Genomic DNA, 25,021 nt, shown 5'->3' on the forward strand with positions numbered 1-25,021 from the left:
CTGGCAGTCCAATTTACAACAGCTATTGGATTTCAGCTGTTGCAAAGGTAATTTATGCTTCAAAATAAATTATTTGTTGTGTTTAAAATGCCATAGAGCAGCGGTCTCCAAGCTTTTTTGCGCTGAAAACCATACATTTCACACTTGAACCTCAACTCTCGCGGCCCGGTACCAAACGACTCACGGACCGGTACCGGTCCGAGGCCCGGGGGTTGGGGACCGCTGCCATAGAGGAATCGGTAAATGACCGAAGGCTGGCTGATAAGACTGCTGGTTGATGTTTATGCCTGGCAGACACTAATGATTCATAACTCTGAAGCTTAGACATTAGTTTGATTGAGTGACCACTTATTAGAAATCCATAATTGCCCGTCTGGGTTTGGCTAATATGCTTTGCAATAACTCTTGCAAACGTAAGTCCGTATTGAAAGATTTATCTAGCCTGAGTTTACAAAAACTAGCTGACAGCAGTGAAAGTGTCAGAATTGAGGACTAATTAGCTAATTAGAGTTTGAATTGATCTGCACATTTGGCTGAAACTCTCAAAACTCTTATCGTCCACCAGGACACTAGCAAACCATCCAGGGTTAGGATTAGGTTTGGGTTTTGTTTTAGCCACATGCTAAATAGGTACGTGTTCAGAAACGTCACGTAATTGCTTTTTAGTCTCATTAAGTCCTCCCAGAATACTCCACCCGACTGTATCCTCAGTTGACGTCAATGATGCCCCACTTGCACTATACATCACATTATTAGAGCGCTGCTTTGCCATAATCCCTCTGAGGCAGTCCAAAAGTCTTTTTCCATGGCCTCACCGAACTCCTCCCACAGCTGACTGGGACCACAGTAGTGGTGATTAGGATGCTCTACAGGTCTGTCATGGAGAAGCGAGAGCTGAATATGAAGCACAGTAGGGCTGGGCGATATGGCCTAAAATCCATATCGCGGTATAATTGGAAGCATGTGCGGTAACGATATATATCGCGATATATTCTTTTCTTTTGTATAACGTATTTCCCACACTATAAGGCACACTTAAAATCCTTTAATTTTCTCAAAAATCAAGAGTGTGCCTTATGTATGAATTCTGGTTATGACCTCGAATCGATTTTGGCGTGCAGAAATCTGTTAAAAAATGTTTTAGTACAACTTTGGTAAGCCGCACTGCTTGATGGATTGTCAGAGCAACTACTGCCGTGGTGAGGAGCTTCGCGGAGTAATCTGGGTCCAAAACTCCGTCACTTCAGGTCCCAAAGTCAAACAAAGACTGAGAGTTAAAAACGGTCTAAATTCTTTCGTCTTTAATAAAATCATCAGCATTGCTGCTTTACCAGGTGTAACAATTAAGTTTAACATCCATGCATCCATGAAAACAGAATTTATTAAATTTAATTTAACAGTTAGAAGTCGCTAGTTTCAACCTAAACATTTCATAGCATGTTCTGACTGAGAGATTTTTGAAACTAATTAAAACGTACAGCTCTGCTACCACTTCCAACATAAATGAAGACAGAAAACTAAACAGCAGTGGCGTTTGAGGGGTTACTGAAGTTGGACTAGCTGGTATATAATGTTGTGCTACGTGATTGCTAGCGACACAGCTATGTTAGCATAACATTAGCACAGTGAAGCTGGAGGATGAAAGCTAAATTTTTTCCCACTCGATAAAAGTTAACGTGAGGGATTCTGGTGGTCAGGGACAAATGCAATTGCATAGCAGGATGCTATACACGGGGCAAACTTCAGTCAGGAGAACAACTAAGATTATTCATCCACAATACAAGATTAGTTGTTAATATACTGCAACAACATGGGAATCGAACAGCTGCGAGAGAATTCAACATTAATGAATCAATGTTACGGAAGTGGAGGAAGCGCAGTTTTTGGCTTTCCCCATATTTCAAAAGTGCTTCATCTCTTTGCTATATAATTATTATGCTATATAATAATATAATGGTTTTAGCCGCTGCGATGCTTTCAACCAAAACAGGCGCAGCTTGATGACATCATCAACATTCACTATCACGATAGAGCGGTATAGTCAAAATCTCTATCGTTTCTATCGTATATCGTTTATATCGCCCACCCCTAAAGCATAGCTGTCCATTTTTCAGTTGGTCTTCGATTGATCTACGACCCCACCCTCCAAAGCTATTCATGTGTTGTTATTCCATGTATTAAATCCCATTTCAGGCACTATCTAAAGCTCTGGTCATAATCTAATCTAAGAATTAGATTATGGATACAAGCGGCTGGAATGAGCTTTCTCAGCTCCACTCTCTCTGAGGATGGCTGGCTTCTCCCTTAGTGAGAGGATGAAGAGTACAGTCATTTGAGGGAGACTCAGAGTAGTGCCGCTGCTCTTCCACATTCAGAGGAGCTAGTTTGGGTGGTTTGGGCATCCGCCTCCTGGGTGAGGTATTCCAAGTAAGAGGAGGCACCGTGGTCGACCCAGGACACACTGGAGAGATTACAGTCCTTGGCTGGCCCAGGAAGCCTTGATGTTCCCCCAGATAAGCTGGAGGAGGAGGAGGCTAAAGAGGGAGGGATCTCTGCTTAGCCTGCTGCCCCCTGCAACCCCGCCCTGGATAAGAAAGAGAAAATGGATGGATGGATGGATGGAGTGCATTCAAAATGTAAAAGATACCTGGATCAGTCCACAGACAGCAGGATCAGTCGAGGCTTACTTTTAGGTTGTAACATGCTGTTATGGCTGTCACAGAAACATTTTTCTGTCAAAGACACAGTGTGCCTTTGTTCTTGCTTTCTGTTTCTGAGGTTGTGATGTAGCCTAGTGATGCTCAGGGAGGAAAAGTGTGCGTGAGCTGAGTGTCCTTGGAGCGCCTGAGCTTCGAAATGAAAACTGAAGGAACAGATGCGAAGTGTCTTTAAACCAGGAAAAAGTAAATGCGCAGTGCTCGTCGGCTAATTGGTAACAGAGCCTGTGTTGCCACTTCATGGCGCGTCTGGTGAAGGAAAACATTGGACTAAAAGCTCAAATGTCGAGGTATCCCATTAAGACTACAGCGCATCTGAGAGCCAGGCTTTCATTAATCCTTTAATTAGTGCATATGATGGTAATCCTCTGAAAATGACAAGAGCAGAGCAACAGAGTTTTGTCAGAGCCAAATGCTGCAGTTGTTCCTCTCCAGGCTTTAGTGACCTTTCTACCGCGGTTTGATCAATAGTGATCGACTTCAGCCTCAGAGAGATCCCTCCTGGGTGCTCCCACTGTCATTTTTAGCATCATCCCTTATCCATCCTGCACACAGAAGCTCTACATTTGAGGCCTCGGTGATAGAGGACTCCGACTGTAAATCCTGTGCATTACTGTTCGGAGGAGAATTTGCTGTTAAACAGTCTGTAATGATAGATGTGGTTCAGTTTGATTGATTTAACGCGTGCTGCGTGGATTTCAGCTGATCGACTTTAATGATACTCTTCTACGATGCTTTAATAGGTGTAAATTTTATACCACTCCGAGAGGAGTAAAAGGACGCAGCAGGAAACTTTTTTAATCTATTCACACCTAACTCAAAATTATTTTAAGATAATACTCTGAAATTTTGGCTTGCAGAGGGCAAAAAGTGGTGTTAACAAGCTTCTGTAGTTCCCTTTTCCTGTCCAGCTAGTCGATCAGCTTGAGCCTGGATGATTGAAAGTGAGACTTTGGTCAACAACGTCTAGAACAGGGCTGCCCAATCCCAGTCCTCGAGAGCTACTATCCTGCAGCTTTTAGATGCATCCCTACTCCAACACAGCTGAATCAAATGTACCTCTTCAGCATGCCATCATGTTTGGCAAAGGCCTGATAACAAGCCATTCATTTGATTCGGGTGTGTGGGAACAAGGATGCATCTAAAAGCTGCAGGACGGTAGCTCTCGAGGACCGGGATTGGGCACCCCTGGTCTAGAAGAAGTAAAGATCATAGAAGGCTTCTGTAGGTGAACCCCCTTGAAGATTAATTAATGGTTTGCTTCCAAGGCTCTACTTTTGGAAGCACTACCAAGGTGTTGCTCTCCATCACACTCCCAGGTTTCCTCGGGTTCACAGACAACCTGCGGTGGAGGCTGCAGAGCCATTAACAGGGGTTAGGTGTTGCCTTTGAAAGATGAGCTTTTTCACTGTGTTATGAATAATTATGTTAAAATATCAAGGCTAAACTAGAACTAGCATGGTAGGTCATGTTCTTCTCTGCATCTCATGTGCTTTTTGCAGTTTAGTCCACCTGTTGGGTTAATGGGAGATAAATACACTGTGTATCTATCTAGCTGTTCTTGAAGCACACTGTAGTTTTTTATTCCTAATGCCAGTAGAGTGAGATGAGCAACAGTAAAAGTGGTACAAAAAGGTGTTTCATGATGTTTTTGTGTTTTTTTTTCCAGCACTGAATAACTGTGTGTAGCTGCAGGCTGTTGTATTGCCTTTAGGCTTGTTTTGATTGGAGCTTCGGGACAGAAAATGTTCCTGTGAGACCTCCAGCAGAGAAGAAAAGAAGAAACTATTGGCTGTCGTTCTCTTCCTTTTGTTGTCAAACTTGTCATATTCAGCAGTGGACGTGTGCATGCTCTGCTTCACTTTCATGCATTTCTCTTTGGGAACCTGTTAGGTAAAAATAACACGGAACAAGTGCCGGTGCATGAACTCCACAACCCCCTCCTAATGGCTACATTAAACATATACAGATAAATAGATAGTTGTTATGTATTCAGCTGTGTGTGTTGCTTAAAATCACACAGTCGTGCTACATTTATCATGGCTGGAAGTTCCTCATTTTCTGCTGCTGCAAACATTAATCAGCTTGTTATGGCGTGTCAGGTTGCATCTGTGTGGTAGACAGATGCCAGTGAAGTCTGTTTATTCTGTAGTGCTCTGAGAGTGACACATATCACACCGTGTTTTCTTTTTTCACCCTAAAATCTGAGCCAAGCAAGTTTTACAGTCTGCTTCTATGCAACCACGCACAACATGTTTATCACCTTTGTAAATCTGAACTGCTGCAGATTTGTTTAATGTGGAAAAATTCAGAACAGCTACAGTAAAAATCTTAGGTCTTTTTAAAGAGTAAGAGCAGGCAGTCAAATAGTTTCACGTCATATCAACTATTAGAGCCTTACTGATATATCGGCAGCATTAATATATCAGTATCAACACATATATTGTAAAAAAGCAAATAATAGAAGGAAGAACCACCATGTAATCATGTTATGTGTTGATGTTGATGATGTAGTTTGTCCACCAGAGGACACTTAGATTACACTTAAAATTACACGAGTTACGTATCGGTATCGGTATCGGTCCGATACTGACCTAAATTACTGGATCGGATATCGGAGAAAAATAAAAAATGTAATCCGATCCATTAAATATCACGAAAGCACCTCACAAAACTTGCAACACCCCGTAACTCACCTCAGAACTTTAGCACGTCGAATGTTTGTAAAGCATTCCTGCTTTAAGCTTAACAAGCGACTGCCTCTTCTTGCTGCTACTTCAATCATGAAACTGCTTAAATGATCAGCTGATCGGCTTTTCTGTCGCGAGTCCGTCTCTCTTGTTTGCTTTTGGCCCACTTTGTACCAGAAAGAGGAAACCAGCGGCTGAACAACAGCAGCACGTTTAAGCTTGATCAGCTGTTGTTAGAATGTATTTAATATTACTTTCTACTCGAGGATCTTTTTCTACGTAGCTGACGCTGGTAACTGTGCAGGGGCGGATCTAGCAAAGTTTAGCCAGGGGGGCCGATAGGGCATTAACAGGGAAAAGGGGGCACAAAGACATACTTTTCTTTCTTATTCTCATTTAAAATGTCTAGCTTTTAATAAATAATTATCTGACACCCAAAGTTTTAATTTGATGCAAAATGAATAGAAGTCCATTACTGCATATAGTAACTATTAAGTCTAATATATATACCCTAGTAAGCTATAGTACTTTTTCCTTTGGGAAGGTACCATCTGTGCAGTCTGCAATTCTGTTGAAGAAAGATGTTGAATCTATTTAATATTTCTTGAGAAATAATTGATTTCTGTGCATTTTTTTTCACACTGCATCAAATTAAGGTTGATTACGTCGATTAAGCATCATGAGGTGGAGCGTGAGGGGTGGTTCCCTATTTTTTATTTATTTATTTTTGTTGTTGCTGGGAGTTGGAACCCTATTAGTTAGGTTGCTTAATATTTACGCTAAGTACTCTTTAAAATACCAGAATAGGGAGGATGGTGTAGGTTTAAGTTTATTAGATTGATCAGTATTGCTGAACTATGAAATATTTTTTTTTGCATACAGGTATAACAGAATAGCTTTAGTGTAGTTGTTGTTTTAAACTTGAGTATGAACTTATACAAAATGCAGCAAGATATTTAAAAAACAGTTTTGTTGATTAAAAAACACTATATCGGATTCATATCGGTATCGGCAGATATCCAAATTTATGATATCGTTATCGGACATAAAAAAGTGGTATCGTGCCATCTCGAATTATATTAGCAAGGATTTGTCAGATTTTTTAAATTGCCAAATATTGGCTTTGGTCTTGAAAATCCTGTATTGGTCCCGCTCCATGATCGATATCAGATTTAGATACTACTATAGAATAAAGGGCAAAAGTTTAGGTTGGACAGTTTTACATATTTTTTAATCCACTCTCACATTTAGAAATGCTTGTGTAAATTGAAGCTTTCTTTTAATTCTGGCTGGATGTCTCAAAGATGTTGCACTGAATAAATACATCCTATAATCGCAGAAAATGCTACAAAGCTCATCACAGACTGTCTTCTTATTGGTAATGTTCGCTGGCTAACCTCAAAACCAAAATAATTTTTTATCAGTGTTTCCCAGTGTACTGTGTGACCAATAAATTAATGGCCGATATGTGCAGCTGCCTCTTCAGTAAGATTCTTGTCTTGTAGATGAGCTCTAACTTCACTTTCATGGACAGCAGGTAAGTGCAGTAGTCGTTGCTCTGTTCTGCAGCCTCACTGAGCTCAACATAGCAGCTTGTTAACAACCTCTCCACCTCAAATCAAATCAAATCACTTTTATTGTCACATCACATGTGCAGGTACACTGGTACAGTACATGCGAGTGAAATTCTTGTGTGCGAGCTTCACAAGCAACAGAGTTGTGCAAAAAAATAAATAAAGTAAAAGTAAACACAGAAAACAGCTGTTGCTTGGGGGAGCTCGTGACGAGGCTGCCATACTCGGCGCCATCTTATCCGTAACCATCCATCCAGCCACCTGTCACAGGCTCTTTTTACACCTAATTTATACTAAGGTGTAGTCTACACAAGTAGCAGCCACCGTTGCCAGCATTTATACCTGCACATCATCATGTGCAGTTACATTTTTCGGTAGCTTTAAGTCAGATTACGGCATATGTTATGGTAGAGGGTTTCAGAAAGGTATGCGGTCTAAGTTTAAGTATTTAAGTATAAATCCCCTGTTAGAGTAGCCATCCAGTTCACAGAGTGTCTTAAGAGCTGAGCAAGAACTGTCATCACCACAGTAGTTCGAGAAGAGTCTACAACAGAAGAAGAGCCTCTCTAGAGGGGCAGCTGAATGATATCGAGGGCTGCCACAACAGCGACCTGATACATCTGCTGATAGGAAAATAGAAGATGGGCTGGGGCTAGTTGGTTAGAAGTATCCATCCATCCATCCATCCATCCATCCATCATCCATCCATCTTCTTCTGCTTATCCTAATTCCATTTGTCAGCTGAGCAGTATCTTCCAAGCCTCCTTGAGTGGCCAATTATACTTTTCCCACAGTTAATACACCTGGGCAGCGCTCCCAAATAAAGTCTATGAGTAGGAAACACTGTCATCTATTTCATGGTGACACCAAACATTGAAAAGCTGCAAATCATTAAATCTGAAAAGCCGTAATCAGAGAGTGTTTGACAGCTTTGCTAAATGATTTATGTAGCTGAAAAGCTTTGTTGACTTTTCTTTTTCATCAGTAAATTCATCACTCATTAACAGTCCAAGTCAATAACACTATCTAATTACCAAGTAAGGTTTTATCAGTGGTTAATCACAGCAGAATTTCCTTTCCAGCTGGGTTACTTTGACACAATTGCTCCGTGAGAAATTATTTATGGAACTCAAGTCTCACTTTTATACCATAGATACAAATAGAGATGTTAGGTATCTTCATCCCTGCGAGATGGCGAGACAAAGAAGAAAGTGTAAGAGAGAAGGGAGAGAAGAGAGGAGGAGAGATAAAGAACAAAAAAGGGAGATGAAAGGATTGGAGCAAAGAGAGAGGAGGGAAAGAAGGAGATGAAAGCAGCAGGCACAGCAGCGTCATTAAAATAATCATGTATAATTGAAGGAACAGTTCCACGGCAGACTTACTGCTGGGAATCAAGGCTCACTCTCAAAGAGAGTGGAGGGTTGAAATCCACCTTCCTCTCACTGATTTTGCTCCCAGCTTAAAAACATAAAATAACCAATGACAAAATTTCAGTTTAGCACCAATAAAAACATTCAGGCGGGATTGTTGTAAAGTGGAAAAACACAAATGAGCAGATGGTATGTCACTCTTTTAGAATACAGTTGTAAAGGATACCAGGCAGTGGTTACAGGGAAGAGAAATCAATTCTTTTAATTTCATTTTATTTCAGATTAATTCAGATTCAAGGCTTTTTGTTTTATTTTGCAATTCCTCGGCTGCAAGTGTGGGTCCACCCCTTCGCACTATGGCGAGTCAACCATTTTGTAGTGCAGCTCAAAGTCTCAGCTGCAAATTGCATTTATATGGGCTCAAATTGTGGTCATAAATATTTTGTACCTGTAAATCAGTTTTGTGTGTGTAAAAAAGGTTTGTGTGTGGACTTAGCCAAAAAATACGTGTGAAACTCTGCACTCAACTTTCAAGCTTCAAGTACGAATTTTGATCCTACTTTTCTTCCTTTCATCTGATTGGCCAATGTCATGTCAATCACAAATTTAACTATCCAATCAGAGAACAGATGGGTTTGGCTATTGGAGGGGTGCTTTATGGAGCTTCAGGTCCTTGAAGGGAATAAATGTCCTTTTACATGCCAGCCCAGCGTTTTCCTTCATCACCAGGAAGGAAAACAGTCTGTGGTGTCTCAGTTTGGTGATTTTTGTGTCACAGGTTTATGTGCTTAATACAGGGACCTCCAGAGCCTTTTCAACAGCGCTGCGGACCTCGAGGGGGGGGGGGGCAGTGTTGTGGAAATGACAATCTTCACCAGTACAATCAGACCACTACATTTGGCAACAAGTGTGCTTGTAGCTTAAAACACTCACCGGTACTGAAAATACAATGAGGTACAATTATCCTATTTTACCTCAGACACGCAGCTAGATGTTGCTCCAGGTCAGTTGGCTCACTGAAATGATTTCTCTGCCTCCCACGTGGTCCCATGTCAACTTATTTTTTCTTCACGGTGCATTTTTGAGGATGCAACACATTCAGTGTACATACTTTAGACGGCAAGTTTGAAAAATCAAAATAATGCTGCTTTTAAAGGCACTAGGAGATCAAGTGTAATATAGAATATTAAACAGCTGTTATATTGAGTTGCTGTGATACAGTATGTATCACAGCAGTGGTTTTAGTATTTCTTGCTGAGTACAGGGAAGTTTAATAAAGTTGCAAATACCCTGCAGTGATGATTACTCAATTGTTGATCCCAGTGGTCTTTAAAACGTCAGCAGTGTTGCCCATAAAGGATAAATATCCCCCACCACTATACCTTTATGCCCACTTCTTGCTGTAGATTTGTATGTAACCTTTTCCTCTCACCTGTAAATGGAGCAAAAGGTGGACCCGTTCGTCTCGATGCCAACGGGGCTGTAATTCAGCTGACCGTGACTGAATATTAGCTGCTCTCCCTGCAGGCTTCAATTTGCTGAAGCTTAAGCTTTTTTCTTTTTTTTGCATATCATTTACCTCCAGCACTTGTAAAACCTACTTATATTCCTGGTAGAGAGAGAGCAAGCATGACTGACGAGATGTTATTCACTTAGGCTTGTGCAATGTGCAGCAACCAGTAGAGGGCTTTCCTGTGACCACAGGAACGTCTGTGCTTACTGTGAAATGTTCACTTATCTCCTTTGCACCAAATTTATTATCGAACACCCGACCCCTCGCCCCCCCACCTCCCTTTGTGGGACTTTTGTTGTGTTTTGTGTGTAGCGTAGTCCTGGCACAGTGTGTGACTGTCTTTAATCAGAACACGAAACATAATTCTCTCCTTTCCTGATGCTGTTGGTATTGATTTTGTTGCACTCTCGATGCAGAGCTGAGCTTAGTCTTCACTTCTATTGATCTGATATTGAAACAGTTAATAAGAGCTTTCTTTCCTGTCTTCTGGCTCAAGAGTTGGGAGTTCGCCTTGTAATTGGAAGGTTGCCGGTTTGAGCCCCGGCTTGGACAGTCTCGGTCGTTGTGTCCTTGGGCAAGACACTTCACCCGTTGCCTACTGGTGGTGGTCAGAGGGCCCGGTGGCGCCAGTGTCCGGTAGCCTCGCCTCTGTCAGTGCGCCCCAGGGTGGCTGTGGCTACAATGTAACTGCCATCACCAGTGTGTGAATGGGTGGATGACTGGTTGTGTAAAGCGCTATACAAATACAGGCCATTTACCATTTTCTTTCTGTGATCTAATTCTGCTCATTTCTCCAGGTAATTTATGCTCTCAACACCAAGAACGATGAGCACGAAGAAGAAATCGAGTCCCTGAAAGAAGCTCACGAGGACGAGGTACAGACACCGAACACCCTGTTATTATGTGGTGGAAAATACTCTGTGATTGATAAACAGCCGTGTGGTTTGTCACTTTTGTGGTGTCAAACTGCTGTGGGAATGAAAGTGTGTTTAAATGGTGTTATTTCATTTACATTATAAAAGTGTGGTGAAGCAGAATTCTCCTTAGTGAGGTTTCCCCATCTTCTGTTTGGTATTTTAGTCACTGGAGAGGAGAGGAGCAAATTCAGTGGCAAACTGCAGTTTTGTTATCAAGGCTAACCATGGTTTTGCTGTCTGCCGCCCTCCTGCAGCGAGCAGGTCAGCACTGCAGAAAGGGTTTAATTTGACTGAGGGGTGATTAGGAAAGTTAAACTAAAGATGAACTTAAATCTTAAGAGCATCTGTTACCCACAGCTGTTTCCAGATGCAAAGTTCTGACTTCTCAGCTGATTAATTCGCTTAACAGCTAAATCACCATGGCAGGTACAGATGTTTCCAGTGGTTTGTGGTATAGCTTCCTAAGGGCTGATGATGCTCACTGTTAAACACTTGACTCCAAAAATCTCCCAGAGGTATTAATCTGGGTCAAATCTGTGAAGAAGTCATATTTTACACTCCCTGTTCCCTGATGTCTATAGAAACATCCACATTTATTGGGTTTCTTCGTAATGTGTTCAGCCGTAATGTGCCACAGGTATTGTGAAATTACGTGATTAATCACATCACCAGTACTTTTTATCCCAACCTCACATACAAGAACATAACAGAAGCACAGCACAGCAGAGTTCCCCCAGATTGTCCACTTAATTCAAAGGGTTCAGCTGATTCAGTGTAAGCGGTGTGGATGTTTACTACCAGCTGCCTTATGTTCTAAATGTTACGATTTTCTAAACTGGTTTCAAAGACACAGAACAAGTCTGGCACCAAATCAAAACCCATTATATTCAGTGGTGGGCAGAGTTTATTTGAGGACGTGAACTTGGCCTTTACAAAAGTGGTTTAAACCTACTTAATTTCACTGGTATTTCTTTTAGAGGGAAGCTCTTGTGCACTGTAGTCTGCAAGATTGTTAATTAAATGAGTGTTTCTTTCAAGTGTTAAATTTTTAAAGTGAGAGTTTTCTCCCCCTGTTTTCTTGGAGTCCACGGTGTTGTGCTGGCACCTTTTTCTTATTTATTTTCACATATTTCTCCTTAGGTCTTATTTCCTGCTACTCTGGTTGTAAATTTATGATATTTTTCCACTTTGGAAAAGAACAAAAAAGTTTTAATCTTGCTCATAATCATCTTAATCGTAATTGCCTAAACCTGAGCTGAACTTTGTTTTAAATTCTGTTTTAAATTTAAGTTCTGTTCTGTTTTAAAGCACTGGCTGCTTTCTTTCCTCTTGCTCAGGTCCAACACATTGTGACAGAAACCAGAGACAAGATCATGCAGTACAAGACTAAAATGGCGGACGAGGTGGATCTGAGGCGGCGGCTTGCCAGTCTGGAGGAATCTGTAGAGCTCCACGAACACATGAAGAGACAGGTCATTCAGCGCTGCCGGGCACCACGTGGCTTCATTTAGTTTGGTTGTATCGAGCCAGGCTTTGCTTAGTTTGTGTATTGCTTCACATATTCCTACGTTGTCATCTTTAAGCAATAGTATGTTTTAATGTTGTAGCCTTTTAATATGGATTATTTAGGTGTAAAAAACTGGATAGTATCAACTTAACATATAATACAGGAGTGGGTGTGTTATATTGCAGTTGTATGTTTCCATATTTGTCTTTATGTAACACTGTTGTGCTTGTTGTCTTCAGGCTCTAGCAGAGTTCGAGATGTACAGACAGAGGATGGAGGACTCGCAGCTGTGCACAGAGGCCCAGCACACGCAGAGGGTGGTTTCTATGAGCAGAGAGGTAAGGTTGGGCTCATAACAAAAGTAATACCTGATTGTTAACTTTCATGCATGAACCCAATTATGAAAGGTGTTGGGATGCTGTGTAAAATGTAAATGTAATCACACATACACATGCAGAACATGCAAAACTTAGTGAGAAGATGCTGACTGTATGTGATTCTTGTTGTCATTTTTTTTGCTTCATGATACTCCAAATGTTTCACATGCAAGGTCTTACCTGAAAAAGATGGGAGCATATGTTGCTCTAAATCTGTATATAACTTTCAGCATTGCTGGTGCCCTTCCAGATGTGCAAACTGCCAGTCCCCGAGGCACTTATCCACTTACACCTTAAGACATAAGAGAGTTTTGGCCTGAGTGCAAATAGTTCATTTCTCCTTGAGGATAAAGAATCCACTTTTTCAGATGTGAATTCTTCTGACCACAGAACAGTTTTTCAACTCGCCTCCGTCCACTTTAGACCGTTTGCTCAGAGGATCAGCGCCCAGGGGACGATAGCGCTCCAGGATCATGTTAACATATGGCTTCTTCTTTGCATATAGAGCTTTAACCGGGTGGCACAGTGAACAGTGGGAGTGTTCCTGAGTCCATGCAGTGATTTCCATGACAGAATCACATCTGCTTTTAATGCATGCTGCCTGAGGGCCTGATGATCGCGGGCATCCAGTATTGATTTTTGGACATTGGAGATTTCTCCAGATCCTTGGAATCTTGTGATGATGTCATGTACTGGATATAAAAATCCTTTTGCAGTTTCTCTTCTGTTTTCTATTTTGAACAAAAGATGAGTTTATTATATTTGCAAATCTTTTCCTTGTGTGTTTAATTACATATCACACAGCATCCCAATGTTTTTGTATTTGGGCTGTAATTGTAAAAATGTAAAGTGTGTTATGCTCTAAATGCACAACAGGAATGGTTTATTTGTGCTGAATGCAGATTAATCAATCAAACAAGACTGATACAAGCATTAGTGAGTAATACTACTTCACACCACAGACTTTATACCTTAATAGGTTATAACTGGCACATATGATAAAATTGATCAAATATGTTATATTATTGTTTAATTTATAAACTGAAAGACAACTTAAATTGACATCAATTAGATGTTGATGCAGGTAAAGGACGCTCGCTGTCATCAGGCTGTAACGACGGCATCAAAATAATTTAAAAATCTATAATAATGAAGCCCACCGAATTAATTCTGAAGGTGTGTGCTTCAGTCACGTCTTGATTGAAAATAGATTTTTTTTTATATCATTGTCCAAATACTTATGGCCCTAATTTAATATGCACTGTGTAATGCTACAGCCACATTTGGGAAAACAGCCGGTGGAGACTGTGGTGTGACCTGAAAAAGATGTATTGGAAAAATAATTATAACTTTTAAAACTGGGAGCCCGTTTGTGACCACTTGCAGTTAGCTGCCATCTTTAAAGCAACTTCAGTGCATCAAGACAGTCATAAAAGTCTGCAGTCAGTTTGCAATTAAATGGAGTCAAGTTGGCAATTATGTGTAATCTGTTTGTGATTGACTGAGACAAATCTGTTGGCATCTGTTTTAAATATTTTGCTGTCCAAACACACAGAAGTTCACATTAACTCCTTACATCCACAGTTCAGCCAGAATCTCACAGATCTGAAGCAGAAATTTCTCCACATATAGTAGCTGAGGGACATGGCACCCAGCTGAGTTTAGTCCCCGACTGCAGAGAGACGAGTTGCAGACAGGTTGCAGTCATCAGCATAGAAAGACATGCTGGCTGTCCTTATTTTTAAATTAGACAGCAATTATTTGCAAACCTTCATCATCTGAGAGTGATTGCAGTCAGTCTGAGTCAGACCGTGATTGTTTGGAGACAGGTTGCCTCCCACCAGGTAATCTGTGCAGACAGCGTGGAACACCCACAACCTCTGTGTCATTTAGCGCTACCAGTTTCACTATTTTAATTTAACATGTGGTACTAGCAGTCAGAAATGATGAGTTGGAGGGGATAGGTATGAACTCCTCTCTTAGATCAGAAAAATCAGATGCATGTCACGCATACTAGGAGACTGGATCTGCCTGTCGGTGTCTCTCTAGTGGTACAGTGTAGAAATAACAATTGAACAAAGGAAATACTGACAGTGTACATTACATACATAAGGCTATCTTTTACTGACAAAATATTATGTCTTACATACAGACAGATACACACACACACAGTTATGCTTGTAGAGTAGCAGCAACATGTTTTTAGTAATCCAGCATATGACACTAAAACAAGGGTGACACACCAGTCACATGGGCAGGAGCATCTGCCAGTGACACACGAGTGGTAAGCTGTTTACGAGCTGCACACAGCAGGGGGGATGTCATAATCGTTACTGGCATATGCTGATAATGAATACGAATTTAACTTTTAGTGCCACAAACGCGCTCTTCACTGCTGCACTCTTCTTTTGTACGCACCTCGCTCCCAAAATTAAAATTACACTCAGAATGAAGTGCTACTTGGCACGTTTGATTAGGAGAAGGCGGTAGATTGCTTATTTATACAGTAAGTGTTCACTTCATTATAAGGAAGTATGATTTCTACTTGTTATAGTCTGCTGTTACTTCAGTATTGCACAGATTATGTTATGCTACAATAAGATAGATAGAAGATAGAATAATCCTTTAATTGTCCCACAAGGGGAAATTTGTTGTAACAGCAGCCAGAAAGACACATATACAACAAACAGTACACAGAACAGAAACATACACAATTCTTCTTACATATTTACATTAAGGACAGTGGTTACTATAAACAGAGTGCTGTACAGTTATTCAATTAAAAAAATAGATATTAATCTAATATTGTTACATGTATCATGTCATCTGTCATGTCATACGATCATGTGACACAGTTTCATATGCACTGATGAATGTGGGCACAAAGGAACATCTCAGCCCTACTTAGATGTAAAGAGCTGGTGGGTAAATAAACTCAGCTCTTTATCTCTTACATTTGGATTGTTGTGTGTTATCTTTGGACTTTAAATGCTTTCACAGTGTCTGCTTCCAGCTTGAACAAAAAGATCTTTACCAGCACTAACAGTTCGCATTACATGACATATGACATCACATCACACGCTACATGTTTCTACATTTTCTTTTGAACTGTTTCAGATCTTGCGCTGCAAAGAACACTTTGCTCTGCTTAGAGGTGTACATAGAGAAGATTCAAGCTTTTATTTAGGTAATAACAAACAAGTGCTGAAAGGCTTAAGATGCTAGAACTGAATGTTTTGTGCCTCCCTCATTGTTACGGGAGGATTTTGAGGCGATGCTGCGATCAGTTAGCGTGACACCATTAGCGACTGGGCTAGCAGTAACACAAAAACAGAATAGAACATATTCCGTGGTTTCAATAGGTGGAGGAGATGCGTCGGGATTTTGAGGAGAAGCTGCGCTCGTTCAGCCAGGCTCAGGCACAGTTTGAGGCTGAGAAGCGGCGAGCGCTGGAGGAGCTGAGGACCACCCACCGCCAGGAGGTGGAGGAGCTCCTCAACAACCAGCGGAACCAAAGCGCCTCCTCCACAGAAGACCAGGAGAAGCTGGCTGAGCTTCATAGACAAGAGGTGGGCGGAGCTCGATTGAGCGAGGGAGATAGATGAGGTTTGGATCGGAGTGATGCATGTTGGGATTTTTGTAGAAAGTTGATAAAGCAAGTTTCTTTCGAGGGTAACTGCTGTTTTTTAAGGCTTATCAATGAAATGAAAGGATGTAGTGTGTTGTAGTGCAGTTAGCTTATGAGCACAATATAAACCCGGAGTGATAATAATTTGGCTATAGAGATTTGTTGCATGTCATTCTCTTATTTTTCTCCCATTTTTCTTTTCTCTCAACAATAAAAAGACTTAAAACTAACTTAAGACTAAACATAATGTGGTTTAGGGGCTTGATCTATTCAAGACTTGTTGTTTTTAAAAAAGGATTTTGGAATGTGTCTTGACAAGCTCTCTGTTTATCCATCTCTTGGCGTAGGTGGAGGCATTGATGGAGAGGGTGGAGGAGCTAACAAAGGATAAGGTCCGCCTGGTGGAGGAGTATGAGGCCAAGCTGGCCAAGGCTCAGGAGTATTATGAGAGAGAGCTGGAGGCCATGAGGAGAACACACCAGCTCACCACTGAGAACCTGCTGGCCTGGAAGAGGACGGAGGTAAAAGCTTATTCCTCTCCTTTTTATGACAGAGAAGAAGAAAAGCAGAAACCACATTTTAAGTACTAAACTCAGGCATTTAATTTGTTTTCATTTGTTAGGAGTACTGTACCGCTTTATTAAACAGAGTCCGAAACATGGTGTTCTGTATCAGGCCTGTAGCTGTTTATGTTCCTGAGAGAGACACAGTGCTCTCTTTATTAACAGGTGTTGTGTGTCTTAAGACAATTATTCCGTTGCAGTACAGCTACAGGCAATAAAATGTGTTGAAACAAACAGGCTTGTATAAAATTCTTGAAAAAAGTCAAGAAATTGGTCTAGAATAAAGCCGTCAAATAGTGCCGAGGGCTTTATTTCTCTCAATTTTAGTAGGTAGAAGCCCTTTATTGAAACAGTTTTATATTAGATGTGAGACCTTTTCTAATTCCCTCTGTTTGTTAAGTATAATATGTTGCATTAGTACAGTTTCCGCTGCAGGAACAGCTTCATTTTTGGGTCTGTTAATACAAAATCAGCACCTCCTGAATGCATTTCTCGTCATTGCTTAATATGATTTTAATTGTAAATACCATATGTAAGAACAGGCAGATGGTGTTAAAGTTAATAAATCAAACATAAGAGCAGCTGTTGAAAACAGCAGGGTGATATTGTTGTCTTGTAGATGTACTTTTGTGATTAGCTCACTCGCACACTTGCACGACCGACGCCATGATGGTGTTTTTGTTTTGATTTTTTTTCTTGCTCATTATTTGGTACATATTCGCTGCTATTTTTCTCAAGCTGCCTAGAGCAGTCTCTCCCAACTTTTGGAGCCAGCGCGTATATATTATTATATTTCACATTAGAAAAATCACACGGCACACCACCAAACTAAAATGCAGTTTTCCCCGCGCACCGGGTATAGCAATCGGCTCGGTTTGTCCTCAGTGTACCTTTTTTGCTTTCTTGTGACCACTACTCACGCTAGGGCCTTCATCTGGGTTGAAATGTTCCCCGGGACCCAGGTCAGATTGACTACTTTTTCTTGTCAAATATTTATCTATTTCTAATACACGCTGCGTTGTCTCACTCACAGCATGGCTATATAATTTCTTCTTCATCTTCTGTTTTACTGGACGTTGGCAACCCATTTAATTGGGGCAAAACGTTGTACTGCACTCTAGTGGAAGAGAATGTAATTGTTCTGCCTGTTTCCCATGCCGGTACCGGTCCGTGGCCCAGTGGTTGGGGACCGCTCGCTTAGAGTACTAATCAGGTGAAACCAGATAATTTTCCACAGCACACCTGATCATTTCTCACTATGACACCTCGGCACAGTTGTTGGGAAACACTGACCTAGAGAAAATGACCTCTGAATAACTTTTGTTAATTTAGGGAAGCACAGTATGCCTTTGTGAACACACACAAACTCACCATTAAAGGATTACCTAACATTAAGAATCTAAAAGCAGCATTAGTTGGTTGGTTTACTCACTTCAAACACAATGCTGATAGTTTACATACATTTTTCATGGGAATGTGTTTTTGAATGTGTTATTGTTAGCAAACAGTTCCCCGTTTTTGCCTTTAGTAGATCTACGTTCATTAGAAGTCATGTTTCTGTTTGATTACCAAACACGTTTAAGCTTACATGACTCCAGTGTGTTGATGTGAGTATGTCTTTGCGAGCTTACTTGCCAACTTTGTGTTTGCTGTTGGGCAGGTGGGTTGGGTTTATTCATGGTTTATTGCTCCCTGCTGCTGCTTGAAACGAGGTTAATTAAAGCCCTGAAAGCCAAAACTGTATTTGAAAAGAAGCCTGAGGTAATTACTCACACCTTTTACGTTACATACAGGCGTTTGATCTACTGTTTATATTAAAATATGGATTAATTAGTCCAGCTTTTATTGCGTCTTTGTCAGTGGTGGTGGACTTGCGTGTTATTGATACATGAGTAGCAGTTTTTGAGACACCGCCTTAAAGAAAGCCTCATTTATCTCAATGCACCTCTCAAGGTTGCTTGTGTCGTCTCCTTTTAACTCACACAGGCAGGTGTTGCTGGCTATAAGCGTTGTGTTCTTGTGTCAGAGTGACTAATTTAATTCTGTGTCCTCGTGAAGGTCGAGCTTCGTAAGGAGTTCCAGGCGCAGGAAGTGGCATTGCAGCGTTCACTGTCCAAGCTGAGGAGTGAGCTTCAGAAAGCTCAGGAGGAGGCCAGAGAGAACCGCGACAAGACCAACAGACTGCAGACGTCACTGGCCAACGCAGAGGGAACCATCAAGGTGTGTGGGGTACGAGTGGCTGAACACCATGTTTTATTGTCAAATCAAATGAATAAGACAAAACAATGAAAACCCTCTGGTCCAGATTCCCTTGATGTTTTTGTAATGACAGAAAAATAATGTAGCAGTATGTACTAATGCCGCTACTGCTGGTTTTATCATTCATCTGTTTGCAGGATTTCCCAAAATAGTACAAATAATATGAAGAGTTTTTCTTTGCTTCAGTTTTAAGTACAAAGTGGGATAAATTGAATGGAAAATGTTTTCTGGAAACAGAAAGCCTCGGGGTGGAGAGTGTTTTTAAGAATCTTAAGGTGGTGGGAAATGTAGTGTGCACTGATGGTCCTGCAGGCAGATCTGTTTGGAAGTAGCTGGAGAGTCTGAGCTGAGGTTTTAAAATGCCAAACGTTGTATTGTTGTAACATAGCTGAGCGTGCGTGTGTGTGTTTCTGTGCGTGCTGCAGAACCTTCACAAGCAGCTGGAAGAGGCAATCCAGGACGGAGAGATCTGGGTGATGCAGCTAAAGGACACCGAGTATGAACTAGAGAGCAGCAGGGAACGAGTTCAGCAGCAGGCTACTGAAATCCTGCACAAAGCCAGTAAGATTTGACTGCTGGCGTTCACCACTGTGCAGTGCAGTGCTGTGTGCAGATGTTTCACACATCCATTAAAGAGGAAGTCTGCTATTTGTCATCCTTATTCTCACGATTGTGTTTCATGTTCCCCAATTTGCAAAAGAAATCCTCACACACTGCTGCAAACGAAAGCGATGTTTCACAACGTGTTTTATAATTGATCGTCGCTTGCAAATTTCAGCTAAATTTGCGAGTCCAGCAGAGCTCCTCATGCTTAATTAACCGATGTTGTAAATCTCGGCTTGTATGTTTAAAATTTGATGAGGTATTTCCATTTATTCTAATTGGTCCATTCGTGGCTACGTGTGGCTTTTAGCCTTTTCGTAGACCTCTGTAACCCGTGCAATAAAGTTTGCTAATGACATGATTTAAATTCAGCAGTCAAAACGTGTCTGCGTAGAAACAAATGCATTATAATTTGTTGTAATTTTATCAAAACTGTTGGAGTAAAACAACATTCAAAATCCTCAGACACACTGAAAAACTCTGCTGTTAACTGGACTCAAATTCATGTAAAGATTTTTCTTTTAGTTTGAACAACATTCATAGCCGTTCAGCTGTAGATTTACGAGTTTACATGGTGCACCTGAATGCACCACGAATAGAATATGTTGACTGATTTACAAAGCGGTTTAGACACCCAATTGATTAAAGTGTAGTTGGCAATATGACTGCAGGGAGTTTGTGTGCAGCTTTAGCAGTCACGGTCAACGCCTGTTTGTGAGGATATCACGCAGAGAGTGCGACAGCGGGGTGCCGGGCTCCAAAAATAGAACAAACCATTTCGTGGAGGGCAAAGTTTTATTTTGTCCAGCTGCCACAAACGAATGGTTGAAACACAGTTTTTTGCACCTTGAGGAAATGTATGTGCATGGATAATTTTTTTTCCCTCCAGCATCGGTGCAGCGGAGCATTTTTGTATTATGAAGGGAAAAACAGCTCATGTCTCGTAAGGTCCAGGTTGGTTAGTGATACAGGGCTCAAGCCAAGGGGTGTCTGCGTGTCATGGTGCCTGTGCTCACGCCTTATACTGTGTGATCTCTACAGAAGCGTCTATAGAAACTTTAAAGCTCTCCTATGATTACTAGATTGAAATTGAGCTTTTATGTCATAAATAGTCTGAATAAACTCATCCCACATCTTTTCCTTTGACTGCTTTTCTTTTTAGAACATCTGCTTTCCCTCTGGCTGCTCAGCTAACCACACTGTTGCACCACACTGTTTTTCTTGTTTGTTATTTAAAGTTTTTCCCACCAAGTTTTACAAGCAGCTGATATTTTAAATTAGCAGACTGCCGACTTCCTGTTTAATAACTCTGCTGCAGAGGCCACTTCTTCGTTCAAACAGCAATAACAATAACAAACATCTAGTTTAAACGTTAGCTCAGATTCCTGATTGTAGAGCCTCTTTAACACACACACATGATTTCAATTTGACTGCTTTCAGGTCAGATCGGCTCCTTGCAGGCAACCCAGATGGCCCACGAGGCGACCATCAGGAACTTGGACCAGGAGCAGAGCCGCCTCAAGGAGAAGATCAGCAGGCTGGAGGAGGAGAGGGAGGTTCTGCTCAGCCAGAGCCAGACCGCCAACGACCAGCACAAACAACAAGTGCTCAAACTGGAACAGGTACTTTTTTTTATCCTTTCTTTGTCTGTCACAAAAAGCCTTTTTATTTCCTCTAATCTGCCTCTTGTCCTCAGTCTCTGCGCGAGGAACACCAGGGCTATGAGAAGGAGCTCTCCAGGTTGAGAGCGCACTATGAGGAGGAGACACTTCGCTTCAAGGAGGCGCAGGTCAGAGCATTGGAGGAGCTCGAGGAGAAACACCAGGTGATGAGAGAGGAAGCCCAGCAAGAGAAAGAGGAGGAGAAGAAACTCCTCATCACGGTGAGTCCAGTGTGAAGGTTCGGTGTTGATGTTGAATCTGACGAATGGAAACTTTTTGGTCCAAAAAACTGTCCTAAAATCCTTCACAAGGTTTTCTTCATTATTTTCAAGGATATCAAACACTAAATATGATACAAAAAAGTAAAATATGAGGAGCAAAGTCATCATTTCAACACAGACAGTGTGACAGACAGATGGTATTGTTGCACATGTAAGATGCACACGAGCACAGTCGCAGAAACGTAGCCATGACACAGTAGGTCTGTTTGTACTTCATGATCTTAATGGGTTTTTATTAATTGCATTTGTTTGTGGTGTCCTCATTTGGTCATAACATGTTTGGTCAAAGTCTTCACATATTTTTAAAAGCTGAAAACAACATTTCCAACATCCTGATTTTCTCTGCCTCTGGATATAAGAAATTAGGTTCAAGGAACATTTCACCATCAAATTCTGAGTTCACTGCTACTAATAAATTTAAACACTTTGGTAATAATAATGTTGAGAAGAGCCTCTGCAAATGTTAAATGAAAGACATTAATTCTCTGTAGCTCTGAGCTGAACATTACCCGCACCATCATTTTGAAAAGTTGTAAGAGTTGAGGAGGGTATGTGGATGTTTGAGGCGGGAGTACCTCAGCGGTCCTCGGGGCATAGGAAAAATACAGAGTAACACAGAACCTTAAACCATCTGTCACAGAAGTGGACGACTTTTCTCATCCACAACCCGCTGAGTCAGACATCGCTGTGGTGGAGGACCGTGATTGGTCCTGAGCTGTGTCATCAGTTAGCTAAGCCTATAAACTGTAACCCATTGGTTAGCATTGTCCCGTTGAGACGCCTCGAGCCGTTTCGTCTTGGTGTTTTGAAACCGTTAGTGGAGGTCGGATCCATCACACCCCGATGGTGGGCATACCCAGCTTTACGGTCCTTTCCTCTCCAATGAAGACGGTTAATTACAAAATAAAAATCTTAAATTGAACTCTGCCACACTTTAAACTAGTGACTGAGACTATAAAGTCACCAGGAAGGGTTTGGGGGTTTTTTTCTGCAGCCTTCGTGTTACTATCAGAAGTCTTCACCTGGACGGGATGCAAGAAGGAACAGAGGTTTAAGGCACTTCACATTAGCTTTACAATTCAGAAGTTATGTCCATCATTTATAGAGTGAATGCTCCAGCTCCAGTAACGGCGGAAGCCATGGCTCACTCATTCTTGTCTCCCTCTCGCTATTGAGGGAGTATCCTGCCATCTGCAGTCTGATAAGTCAGAGCTACACGAGGGTCTGGAGAGTGTCATGCGGCGGTGCGTCTATTCCCCTTCAATTACTTTCAACCAAATTGAAAAGCCTTAAGTAGAGGGTTGTTTTTAAAGAAAATTAACACTCGTATGAATGAAGATTATGTTTCATAGACTCCAAGTAAAGGGCACAGGCTGGAGGCGGTGGGTTGGCCATTTCTGATTAGATGGTATTAAAATCTAATGCCATCTAATCATTTCTCTGTCTTTGTGTATTTTTAATCAGTTTTGATCAGACTGACTCTGTTACGTCTTTACTCTGCTGGCTGCATTTCTTTGTGTTGGCACATGACTGAGAATTTACATTTACATACTGCTGTCTTTGGCCAAACCCACTGTCAGTGTCACTGCAAGGAAATCACAAACTCAGAAAGTGTTGGTCACTTGGATTATTTTAAGATATTCAAACTAAAGGAAGATTGTTTGTTTTGACTTTTTGCTGTGTAACCATCTTGATCATCATTCTTTATAAAACGATAAAGCATGAAAGAAGCCATAAAGATGTTTTCGGGGGGGGGGGGGATAAAAACAGTAATTGGAACACAAACAGCCGAAGGTTTCTCTCAGGGTTTATGTCTCTCACTTTTTTCACGGAAGCATTTGCAATTAATTTCCCTCAGAGCAAATGGCTTTAGTCATTAAAAAAATATGTATCTCTAAAAGAAACGCGCAGCCCCCCTCAACATTTAATTAGGTCAACATTAAGACTAAAGACATGAAGCGCTGCATCTCTCTGTGCCTGTGTTTTCTCCTCTGCGTCTTTCAGTCTGTCGCCCGCTCTCTGTCTTTCTTCTTCAGCTTTTCTTTTTTTCACTCCTGATTTGCTCTCCTCTCTTTGACTTCAAAGGGGAGGGGTTACGTGAGGAGAATACGAACGGCCTTATTGCCAAAGAAGCAACGACAACTGATGAGATTACCCAGGTTAAATTAATTTAACCTGATCCATTTAATATAACAGCAACAACAAGACTGCTGGGCAGACTCATCTCTTTCTTACTAGTCTCACTTATTCTGGATAGCTAAATAAGCAAAAACAGGCCTTTATACAATACAATACAATACAGTTTTATTTATATAGCACATTTAAAAACCCAAAGGCACACCAAAGTGCTTCACAGTAATATGGAGAATCAACATAAGTCAATAACAGGGTACAGATCGGGCACTAGCACAGACAGGATAGAGGCACTAACAGACCAGGAGAGTTAGATAAATACAAAATCCACTAAGAAGACAAAAACAGCAGTAAAATTAATAATAAAATAATAAATTTAATAAAAGATTTAAAGATTTAAAAGTTTAAAATTTAAAAGGGTATTAACTGGTCAGGAAAGCCAAGTCCAATAGATATGCTTTCAATCTTGATTTAAAGGATTGGATAGAGTCCAAGGCTCGAATAGAAGCAGAGAGGCTGCTCCAAAGGTTGGGTGCAGCTGAAGGCACGATCGCCTCTGGTCTTCAGTCCAAACTTAGGTTGGGCCAGGAGTAATTGACCTGATGATCTTAAGTGTGTACAGATTGAGGAGGTCAGTGAGGTAGCTGGGCGCAATGTTATTCAGGATTTTAAAAGTGAGTAGCAAGATTTTAAACTCAATGCGATATTTGATTGGTAACCAGTGCAGATCAACAAGAGCCGGAGTAATAGGGTCAAATTTTCTAGCTCCAGTAAGAAGGTGAGCCGCAGCATTCTGAAGGAGCTGCAGTCTTCGAAGAGAGAAGGCCTGGAGACCACAGTAGAGAGAATTACAATAATCTAACCTGGAGGTCACAAAAGCGTGGATACGTTTTTCCAGGTCCCCGTGTGGTATATAATGCTTAGCTTTAGAAATCTGGCGCACTTGGAAAAAAAAACAGATTTAACTACAGATGACACTTGCTTATCGAGCTTAAAGGAGCTATCCAAATAGACACCCAGGTTACGCATAGAATCAGAGAGAGAGTTAGCTAGGGGCCCCAGCAGGGCAACAAGCTGGTCTCTCAAGGAATATGGCTGTCGAACACCAGAACTTCAGTTTTTTTCTCATTTAAAACGAGAGAATTATCTGACAGCCAATCTTTAACCTCGCTCAGGCAATCGAACAGGGAGTTCAGTGGTGCTGCCAAATCATCAGTCAGTTGACAAT

At 41.2% G+C, this 25,021-nt stretch overlaps 1 protein-coding gene across 4 annotated transcripts in view; it reads left to right on the top strand.

Annotated features, from left to right (window-relative positions):
• fam184aa (family with sequence similarity 184 member Aa) overlaps positions 1 to 25,021 on the top strand; it is an 84,611-nt gene that overhangs the window by 3,827 nt on the left and 55,763 nt on the right. For 2 of the 4 annotated variants that reach the window (XM_026158418.1, XM_026158416.1), the window contains exons 2-10: positions 10,662 to 10,739; positions 12,119 to 12,253; positions 12,528 to 12,626; positions 16,028 to 16,234; positions 16,641 to 16,814; positions 18,915 to 19,076; positions 19,541 to 19,676; positions 21,159 to 21,340; positions 21,415 to 21,600. In XM_026158418.1, coding sequence (XP_026014203.1) covers positions 10,662 to 10,739; positions 12,119 to 12,253; positions 12,528 to 12,626; positions 16,028 to 16,234; positions 16,641 to 16,814; positions 18,915 to 19,076; positions 19,541 to 19,676; positions 21,159 to 21,340; positions 21,415 to 21,600 — 1,359 coding nt within the window. Of the gene's footprint in view, positions 1 to 10,661; positions 10,740 to 12,118; positions 12,254 to 12,527; positions 12,627 to 16,027; positions 16,235 to 16,640; positions 16,815 to 18,914; positions 19,086 to 19,540; positions 19,677 to 21,158; positions 21,341 to 21,414; positions 21,601 to 25,021 lie in introns of all 4 variants that reach the window. The other 2 variants (XM_026158415.1, XM_026158417.1) reach the window with 1 other exon arrangement.

Source organism: Astatotilapia calliptera, chromosome 23 (assembly GCF_900246225.1).
Source record: "Astatotilapia calliptera chromosome 23, fAstCal1.2, whole genome shotgun sequence".
Classification (NCBI taxonomy): Eukaryota; Metazoa; Chordata; class Actinopteri; order Cichliformes; family Cichlidae; genus Astatotilapia; species Astatotilapia calliptera.